At 58.2% G+C, this 8,181-nt stretch overlaps 1 protein-coding gene across 4 annotated transcripts; it reads left to right on the top strand.

The window, feature by feature from the left end:
• The first annotated feature begins 492 nt into the window (after window positions 1–492).
• On the top strand, window positions 493–7,243 carry CRYGN (crystallin gamma N). 4 transcript variants are annotated; one of them, XM_045166491.1, is made up of 5 exons: window positions 493–733; window positions 1,726–1,761; window positions 3,179–3,427; window positions 5,114–5,259; window positions 7,008–7,243. In XM_045166491.1, the coding sequence occupies exons 1-5, from the start codon at window positions 536–538 to the stop codon at window positions 7,138–7,140; spliced, it is 762 nt and encodes a 253-aa protein (XP_045022426.1). In that variant the 5' UTR covers window positions 493–535; the 3' UTR covers window positions 7,141–7,243. The 4 variants fall into 4 exon arrangements, with proteins under 4 accessions (XP_045022426.1, XP_045022427.1, XP_044803035.1 ...); XM_044947100.2 differs by having other exon boundaries at window positions 590–1,177; XM_045166492.1 differs by lacking the exon at window positions 1,726–1,761 and having other exon boundaries at window positions 501–733.
• The last annotated feature ends 938 nt before the right edge of the window (window positions 7,244–8,181 follow it).

Below are 8,181 nucleotides of genomic sequence, written 5' to 3'. Positions count from 1 at the left end.
AAACTCCAGGAGATAGTTAAGGACAAGGAACCCTGGCATGCTGCAGTTCATAGGGTCTCAAAGAGTCAGATACGACTTAGTGACTGAACAACAACAAATTAATTAACAACAACAACAAAAGAATTAGTGATTGGAAGGATGTGAACATGTAGTGATAAAAATGGATAGTAGTTGGGCCAGGAGAACTGGTAAGAATTTGAACAGTACATCAGCCATATGGCAGTCACAATCTTTAGTTCCTCCCCGAAGTACCTAGGTAACAGTGTCTGCGCACCTTTCCTGAGTTGTTTTACAGATGCTAAAATCCCCATCAAGTGAAAGAAGTTAACTACTTGATGACCGTGAGCACTGTAGCCCCCAGACCTACTGGAGCCTGAGGATTGATCATGTTACCCCCTGTGACACTGCCCCATTACCTCACCGTCAACCAATCAGAGACTTGTCCCAGAGATGATCAGCGCACACCCTGTGACTCTCCTCCTCACCTTGCTTTAAAAACACCTGAAACCCACCAGGGAGTTGCAGCCTTTTGAGCATGAGTTGCCTGGTTCTCCTTTGCAAGAAACCTTTCTCTGTGCTAACTCCATCCCTGGCTTTGTCTGGCTTCACTGTGGGTGGGGTACACCAATTTGGGTTGGCCAAGAGAAGAGGGCAGGTGGCGGGCACAGGCTGTCGTCTCTGCCCTCTGGAGCCTGGGGTCCATCCTTCACCCAGAGAACGACTCAGTAACAGGGTGAGCCCGGGTCCGGGTGGGAGAGGGCAGTGGCTGGCTGTCTGGGAAGGCTCAGGGCTCGGTGAGGAGGAGGGGAGCCTGGAGACCCCCGCCCCAGAGTAGGGGCGGGGCAGCGGGGGGCGTGTGGTCCTGACTCAGCAGGGCCAGCAGGCAGGCTGAGCCCGAGAGAGAGTCGGCTTCGGGGCCTGAGCCGAGCCGAGCTGGGCGCGGTGACCCCCGTGAGCACCGGGGAGACCCCCCAGACGGGGGCGGGGTGAGTCCCTCCGGCCGGCGGCCCCTCGCGGGCTTAGCACGCCCGACAGCACTAACCAGCCGGCCCAGCAAATCTTTTGTCGGGGCGGCGCTGAGCCAGCAGGGCGCCGCCCGCTATATCTGGGGCCCCCGCGGCCCGCGGGCCGGCACTCCAGGCGGCCCAGGTGCACCATGGCGCAGCGCTCGGGGAAGGTGAGTGCCCGCGGCGGGGCCCTGAACCCCCTTCCGTGGCTCTTGGTGTTCGGGCTGGGGGCTGGGGGCTGGGGGCTGGGGGCCGAGGGTGGCAAATTGCTGCTTGGTGCCCTTTGCATCTGACAGCCCGGGGGTAGCCTGGCCCTGGCTGAGCACCTCTGTGATGTGAGGGTTAGGAAGTCTCCCCAACACTCCCTCCAGCCCCTCCAGCAAGCGCTGGCTCTGGGGCTCCAACCCCCACCCCCAGCCAGGAGCAGGCAGAGTGGTGAGCTGTGAGGGGTGCCTGGGTTGCGGTGGGGGACCCCTGCCTTGCCTTGCAGGCCCTGGGCCCCACTTCTTTCCCTGAGGCTGTTCTAATGTGACTGCTCCTTCCTCAGAATCCGCCCAGGGACACTTGGGACTAGTTCTCTGCACAACTGTTCAGATCTGAGGGGGCCTCTGAATTCTATGGGTGACCAGTTGTCCTTGAATATCTGGGGGTGGGGAGAGCCCTCAAACAGACTTGTGCAGGAAGGAGGGTAAATTTGGACCTCTCCCCTCTTCTCTAGCTCCCTGTCTTTTGGACCCCAGGGGTTACATTCAAGGTTAGTGAATGAGAGTATTACTGCATCTGTCTGCGCGGGCTAGGTTATGCCTCAGTAACAAACAGCCCCAAGAGCTCCCTCCACCACGGTCCACACACCCTCTGTGCTGCAGAGTGACACCCTGACAGCGGCAGAGGCAGAGAGGAGAAATGAGAAGTTTTCAGAGCTTGTGAGTCCACACACATCCCTCTGGCCAAAGCCTCTGGCCTCACTTAACTCCGAGGGGCCCAGGGAGGCAGTCGTACCATCAGTAACAGCATACATACAGGCTGACCACAGTCCCTGGACCCAGGTAGCATTACTTTGCCAGGCCCCTTCTAGGAGCCCAAAGTATTAGTTGCTCAGTCGTGTCCAGCTCTTTGTGACCCCACGGACTGTAGCCCACCAGGCTCCTCTGTCCATGGGATTCTCCAGGCAAGAATATTGGAGTGGATAGCCATTCCCTTCTTCAGGGGATCTTCCCAACCCAGGGATCAAACCCAGGTCTTCTGCATTGCAGAGGCAGACTCTACACCTGAGTCACCAGGGAAGCCCCTGAAGAGTTATTGAATGGTCGGAATGTTAGGTTCCTCTGCAGAAAGTGAGTTTGAGGTTGATATGGTTCATGTTTGTTTTTGTTTTGTTTTTATTGAAGTACAATTGACTGACAAGATTGGCTTAGTTTCCGGTGCATAACATAGTGACTGGATATGTTTATCCCTTACCAGCTGATCACTACAATAGGTCTGGTTACCATCTGGTTCAGTGTGAGGACACCCTTCAGTGCTACATCACCATGGAGCACGGTGTCTGAACTGACCGCCGGGCTAGAAAAGCTCCAGATCTAACACATGCATGTCACCCGGAGGAGTGGCCCAGGGCACAAAGGGACGCGGCTACATTGAAAAAACCTGCTTTTGAGCCGTTAATCCCACGCCGGGCCCTGACGTGGCTCTGTTGGATTCAGTCTGTCCGGTGAAGCAGACGGATCCCAGAAACCTGACTTTCTGAAAACAGTATTTGTTTATATGGCAAGTCCTGAGTGAAATGTTTTCTTTTGGAAGCATTTCTTTGGATGTTGTGTTTTAACGATGAACAAAAATTGAGTTTAAAAACTGCAGTGGCAGTTTGAAAAGAGCCTGTTTTCACAGGGGCCCCTGGACAAAGGGGAAGTGGCTGTCTCCTCGGATCTTCTGAGATTTGTCTGCTCAACCGTGGGCCCCCGGGGTGGGGATGGTGGGGCACTGCGGCTGATCTCAACCTGCCGTCCGTGCGTTCTTTCACCTGATCAAGAGACAGGGTTGAGCACCTAGTGTATGCAGCAGGTCTGGGTCTGGGGACTCAGGGTTCAGTCGGGGTGTTGGGCCCCATGTGTCCATTCCCAGAACTGAAAGGAGAGGCGCACCCAACCCTGTGCCCTCTCACCTGGCTCTTCTAGATCACACTCTACGAGGGCAAGCACTTCACGGGCAGGAAGCTGGAGGTCTTCGGGGACTGTGACAACTTCCAGGATCGAGGCTTCATGAACCGGGTGAACTCGGTCCGCGTGGAGAGTGGGGCCTGGGTCTGCTTCGACCACCCCGACTTCCGGGGCCAGCAGTTCATCCTGGAGCACGGCGACTACCCCGACTTCTACCGCTGGAACGGCCACAACGACCACATGGGCTCCTGTCGGCCCGTGAGGATGGTAAGTGGGCCGGGGTCCTCCACCTGGCCGGCGTGGGGCTGGAGGGCTTCCTGCTGGAGTGATCCAGGGCTCCGTGAGCCTGCTCAAGACGTGTAACAGGTATTGGGAGGGGGGTGACCCTCCAAGCTTTAGGAATGGGTGAGACCATGGGGTCTTTAAGACGGCGAGATGTCCTCACACAGACCTAGCCACTCCCATGCGTGGGGACCAAATCGGAACGCCCCTGGGAGTTTTCATGACCGGGTTTTCAGCAGTATATCAGTTTCGATTTCCGATGCCAAAATCTTGCTGAATTTTCCACTTAAAACGCTATTGGAAACATCAGAAGTGTGGATTTGCAACCAGATGGGGGAAGCATTCAGCTAAAGTAAGGCTCATGTGGGCCTGGTGTGTCCACCAGGCAGATCACCTTGTAACGCTTTTCGGGAGCCCTCGATGGAGTGGCTGATGGAAGAAGCTTGGGTATCCTTGGCCAGGCAGCGGGAACCAGGGGACAGGACCCAGCAGACGGCTGCCACTTCACAGGGTGGACGACGAGGGGTGTCACTCCTCCTCGGCGAAGGACTGTGTGTGTCTGGTTGTCCCTAGGTGGGGTTTGAGGACTGGGCATTCCCATTCCTTGGGAGTCGCCCAAGTTCAAGTCCTAACCAGCCTGTTGTGAGCTCTGGATGCTAGGGCAGGGACACAGCTGGTTCTGAGGAGCCAGGCGAGCAGCTCATGGGGCATCTCAGGCCTTGTGTCTGCAGGAGCGCCTCCCTGGACGAGCGTCTGAGGACCCCAGGGGAGGGGCCTCCTGAGTAGAAACCCCTCAACCTCTCTCTTTTCCACACTGCAAACCCAGCTGGGCTTCAGCCTCTCAGATTGTAAGAATGCTTTCTTAGGCTTCCTATCAGGTCATGGACATTTGGAAAAAAGGAATTGCCATGGCTGGCCCTGGGTCTTGCATAATGCTATTTGTATGAAAACTATCCCGGGTATCTTTTGAATGCTGTTCTCATAAAGAGCTGTCTTTGGGGCCAGCTCTGGCGTAGACCCAGCCCCCGCCGGCGCCAGAGCCCAAGGGGAGCTGGCCCGCCTCAGGCTTTTGGAAATACAGGGGACTCTTAAGAGGGTATGTCCTCGGCCCTGTGAGCCAGCAGGGATTTCAGCAAATGAGATCTCTTATTTGTTTTAGATTTTTGGCTTCATGTTTTAATAAAAGGTTCTGTTACAGTTTGTAAAATATTATCCTTTAAAAGCTGCCCGTGGCCTGCAGCCCGGGGTGGGGTTGCCAGGGTGGGGCGGGGGGTGGGGGTGATGGGCACAGGAATGCCGTGGTATGTCTGGGCAGTGGGCAGGAGGAAGCCCAGTGCCCCAGGCCGGTCCGAGGGAGGCCGCTGTTCCAGGCGGGCTGGCCCTCTCTGGATCCTGGGTTCTTTAGTTAAAGAAAGAGGAGAGTAGACTGATTTGAGACCCTGAATCTTTTTAAAGAAATAGATGCCTTTCATCCAAACAAATCTTATCTGCAAGTTCTGGGCTGAGGGGCGGGTGTTGGGCTGGGAGGGGGTGGGCACTCACTAGCTCCTTAGCCCAGGAGCTCTTGGGTGCTCCCGGGGCCCTGGGTGAGTTTCTGCTCCCACCCACACATGCTTCTGTGGGCACTCCCTTCACCCTCTTCCCTTCCTTGCTCCCGGTGGGGGCCCGCAGCACGGGGAACACTTCCGCTTAGAAATCTTCGAGGGCTGCAACTTCACGGGCCAGTGCCTGGAGTTCAAGGAAGACTGTCCCTTCCTTCAGAGTCGGGGCTGGAGCAAGAACTGTGTCAACGCCATCAAGGCGTACGGGGACGGAGCGTGAGTAGAACCCACCTGGCTTCTGCCCATGGGTCCCTGCCTGCCAGGGTGGGTCGGACCCCCAGCAGAGGGGCAGCCTGTCCCCTACCCTGAGACCCTTTCCCTCCCTCCCCCAGCTGCCTCCCTGGCCCAGGAAGGCCAGGGTGAGGGGACGTGGGGCTCCAGAGGGCCCCCGCCCACCCACCCTGCAAAGGGCAGGGGGCCCTTTGCAGACAGTCATTCTCTAGGATTGGGCTGGGCTATGGTTTGCTTGAGCCAGGGGAAGCCTGCTCTGGGCAGGGTGGCCCTGCCCACTTGCCCACCCCTCACTGACCCTGCATTGGACCTCTCTCCTACCAAGCACCCAGCCCCACTAGGCGGGCCTCCCTGGGGAAGAGGTACCTCACGGTGGCTCACTTCTGGTGGACCATGTGGCTGAGTGGGTTTTCCCTGCACGCCCTGTTCCTTCCACCAGCCGAGGAAGTCTCTGCGCCCACTGTGCACATCCATTGGGCCAAGTTTCACAGCCCCTGCTCGCACACAAGCTGGCCATCTCCTCCCCATCTACCTGGCTGGGTGGAGAGTGTGTCCCCATTTTACAGATGAGCAAACTGAGGCCCAGAAAGTTATCCCTACCCTGCAGTGAGTGGCCCTGCTGGGATGACAGCCAAGCCTTTGGCTCCAAGTCAGACTGCCCCTGCTCTGGAGCTGGGAGTCTCCCCAGACCTCAGCTCCAGCCCCCAGAAGAGCCCCAAAACATGGGTGCCAGGAGCCCAGCTCTTGTCACAGCGTCTATGGGATCCTTTAAGGCACGGGGTCAGGGTGCCAGGGGTGGTCATGCCAGGAACTGAAGGAAGACGCCCCCCACCTTTCCTGGCATGACTGATGTTGGCTGCTGGGCCCTGGACCCTGGGCCCTGACCCAAAGGTCTTTCAGAAATTCCAGGTTTGCCCCAAGCTGATGGCACCTGGGAATCTGGGGGAGAATTCCAAAACAACCATTTGCTGGCTAAATTGTGTCTTGTGAGGCCAGAGCCATACCTTTGGGTAGAAGATGTCCTGAGCCCTGAGGCTCAACCTCCACTCACTCTCGGGGGTCCCAGGGGCTTGTTTAGAAAAGAAGGCAGGGAGGTAGGAGCTAAGATTTGACTACAGGGACTTCAGGCCCCAGTTTGCCTAAGAGGAGATGAGGCTCAGAGGGGTGAGGGGTCACTGGAGGCTGCCCATGGTGGATGATACCTCTGGACCTGGGCTCTGCTCACTCCCCATGGAGCCTTCATCCTTTGCCTCCTGTGACTTCAATTTGAAAAAGAGATATGTAAGCCTGTGTCCCGGAGAAGGCAATGGCACCCCACTCCAGTACTCTTGCCTGGAAAATCCATGGACAGAGGAGGCTGGTAGGCTGCAGTCCATGGAGTCGCTAAGAGTTGGACACAGCTGAGCGACTTCACTTTCACTTTTCACTTTCATGCATTGGAGAAGGAAATGGCAACCCACTCCAGTGTTCTTGCCTGGAGAATCCCAGGGACGGGGAAGCCTGGTGGGCTGCTGTCTTTGGGGTCTCACAGAGTCGGACACGACTGAAGCAACTTAGCAGCAGCAAGCCCGTGGCCAAGACAAGCTGCCTGATGATGCCCCAGGATGTGTAGTCTGGGTGGGAGGGGCGCGGGGTGGCAGCTGTGGGTCGGGGGCGGGGGCGTGGGGCTGCCAGGCCAGGATCGGGTCAGCCCCGGCCCCTGACCCGCTCCCCCGCCGCCACCCTCCACCCAGGTGGGTTCTCTACGAGGAGCCCAACTACCGAGGCCGCATGTATCTGGTGGAGAGGGGCGACTTCCGCAGCTTCTCCGACTGGGAGGCCCCCAGCGCGCGCGTCCAATCCCTCCGCCGGGTGGCCAACTTCTAACCGCCTGCCCACTGAGGTCTGGCCGCGACCAGGAGCCGCACCCCTGGAGGAGAGTCCCCTCTGCCCACCCGGGACCATGGGGAATAAACGTCCTAAAAGCCAAGCGCTGAGTGACTTCTCTGCCCTTTGTGACCAAGGGACAGTGTCGGGGGAGGTGGCGGGGCGGGGCGCCCCAGGCCCTGGAAGGACCGACCAGGAAGGGTGGAGAGGGACGCTGTGAGGCACCCGTGGGGAGAACATCAGGGCGGAGGGGACCTGCAGGTTGTGGAGTCCAACCCTGTCGTTTCACGTGTGAAAAGCCAATGACGCACGAGGGGAGGCACCACCTTGGACCTAGGACGGGATGAGGTGTCTCCTCTACCCAAAATGCCTCCCCGGGCCAGCTAGGGGAGAAGGGGAGGGGGGTCGTGATGGGGGAGGGTGTGATGGGGTGGGGGAGGGGACCGAGGGGAGGGAAGTGATGGGAGAGGGACAAGAATGGAGGGTGATGGGGTGGGGGAGGGGACCATGCCAGGCGGCCTGGTCTGGTCCACTCCACCACCAAAGCCTGACCCAGGGCCCCTGAGTTGGCATCTCTGGGAGAATCTCATAGGGGAGAACCTTCTAAAAGGATGGGCTTGACCGCGGGGGCAGATCACCCCTTACATCCTGTAAGGAGAGAGAAATTAAAGGGCTTGGAAGAAGCAGGGATTGTTGCCTGATCAGGTGGGCTCTGAGGAGGGGAGGGGAGGAGACAGGAGGCGCCTTCAGGGCTGAAAGCCCAGGGCGGGGGAAACCCCCGACTCTCACAGTGCTGCTCAACCCAGGACCGCCACTCTCCTCACCCCAAGGAGAATTCACAGAGTTTCTCTGTACTGTGGGCCCTCTCCAGGGCAGTGGGCCCACCTTGGTGGGCTGGGCTTGATGGGAGGGGCATTCACACACACACACATCCCTGCCAGGGGACAGAGAAGGAGGAACCTGGCCTGGGAGGGAGTGGGGTTTCCAGGAATAAGAGCACCGTGGCTTCCCTGCTGCCTTAGTGGTAAAGAATCTGCCTGC

Source organism: Bubalus bubalis, chromosome 8, assembly GCF_019923935.1.
Source record: "Bubalus bubalis isolate 160015118507 breed Murrah chromosome 8, NDDB_SH_1, whole genome shotgun sequence".
Lineage (NCBI taxonomy): Eukaryota > Metazoa > Chordata > Mammalia > Artiodactyla > Bovidae > Bubalus > Bubalus bubalis.
The sequence above is the reverse complement of the archived record's forward strand: the minus strand, read 5'-3'. Positions and strand labels throughout refer to the sequence as shown.

Bases quoted from the DNA above. Each gene is read 5' to 3' on its own strand.
- CRYGN (XM_045166491.1), top strand. From the start codon at position 536: ATGAGTTGCCTGGTTCTCCTTTGCAAGAAACCTTTCTCTGTGCTAACT. The intron at 1,762-3,178 runs GTTAGTGAATGA...TGGCTCTTCTAG, and splicing joins CCCCAGGGGTTACATTCAAG to ATCACACTCTACGAGGGCAA. The intron at 3,428-5,113 runs GTAAGTGGGCCG...GGGGGCCCGCAG, and splicing joins CCTGTCGGCCCGTGAGGATG to CACGGGGAACACTTCCGCTT.